This window comes from Brassica oleracea, chromosome C7 (assembly GCF_000695525.1).
Source record: "Brassica oleracea var. oleracea cultivar TO1000 chromosome C7, BOL, whole genome shotgun sequence".
Taxonomy (NCBI): domain Eukaryota; kingdom Viridiplantae; phylum Streptophyta; class Magnoliopsida; order Brassicales; family Brassicaceae; genus Brassica; species Brassica oleracea.
In genome coordinates, this window is record NC_027754.1 from 20,757,617 (window position 1) to 20,758,465 (window position 849).

The 849-nt window shown below is 42.4% G+C and overlaps 1 protein-coding gene across 1 annotated transcript; it reads left to right on the top strand.

Annotated features, from left to right (window-relative positions):
• Window positions 1-70: 70 nt before the first annotated feature.
• On the top strand, window positions 71-604 carry LOC106302815. Its single transcript, XM_013739240.1, has one exon. It carries the CDS (start codon window positions 71-73, stop codon window positions 602-604), a length of 534 nt encoding a protein of 177 aa, XP_013594694.1.
• Window positions 605-849: the final 245 nt, after the last annotated feature.

Consider the following 849-nt stretch of genomic DNA (forward strand, 5'->3'; position numbering starts at 1 on the left):
GGATTATTTGGAGAAGATCGACAAGAAGCTATGGACACGTTCACATTTTGAAGGGGAGAGATTTAACGTGATGACTTCTAACGCTGTTGAATCGTTCAATAATGCTCTTCTGCCCGCTCGTGATAGTCCTATAATGGCATTGTTCGAGTTTATTCGCCGGAAGCTGTGTACATGGTATGTGAGCAGACGCACCGAGATCAGTAAGATGAAGGGAAATGTTCCAGATAATATTCAAAAGATACTGGTCGAACAGCTGGTGCTGTCAACGGGCCTTCTAGTTATGCCATGTTCGACTTGGTTATTCGAAGTTACGCACAGGCCAACTAATTTTGGTTTCACGGTTGATCTGGATAAACGAACTTGCACTTGCCTCGAATTCCAAAAGCTTGGTTTGCCATGCCGACATGCCATTGCTGCTGCTTCTTGCCGTAATATGCAGTACACCATGTTTGTTTGCAAACACCATCTCAAAGAGACATGGGCTGAAACAGTTAGGGGTATCATACTTCCGGTTCCGGATCCAAAGGATGTTGAAGTGCCAGCCGAAATACTAACGGTTGATCTTTATCCACCAACGACCAAAAGAACGAAGGGAAGACCATGAATCAAACGTAAACTGTCCGCAGGAGATATACCGGTAAGACTGTTGTGTTGACTTTAAACAATATTTTCAGTAACGTATAGTAAATTCTCCAATTATACCAACTTTATTGTTTGCATCAGGGGGGGGAGTAAAAAACATAAGCCGAACAAGTGCTCAAACTGTTTTAAGGAAGGTCACAAGAAGACCACTTGCAAGGAAGTTAAGCCCTGAATAGAGGATGTATAAAGGCTGTATTTTGATAAAAA

Bases quoted from the DNA above. Each gene is read 5' to 3' on its own strand.
- LOC106302815 (XM_013739240.1), top strand. From the start codon at position 71: ATGACTTCTAACGCTGTTGAATCGTTCAATAATGCTCTTCTGCCCGCT.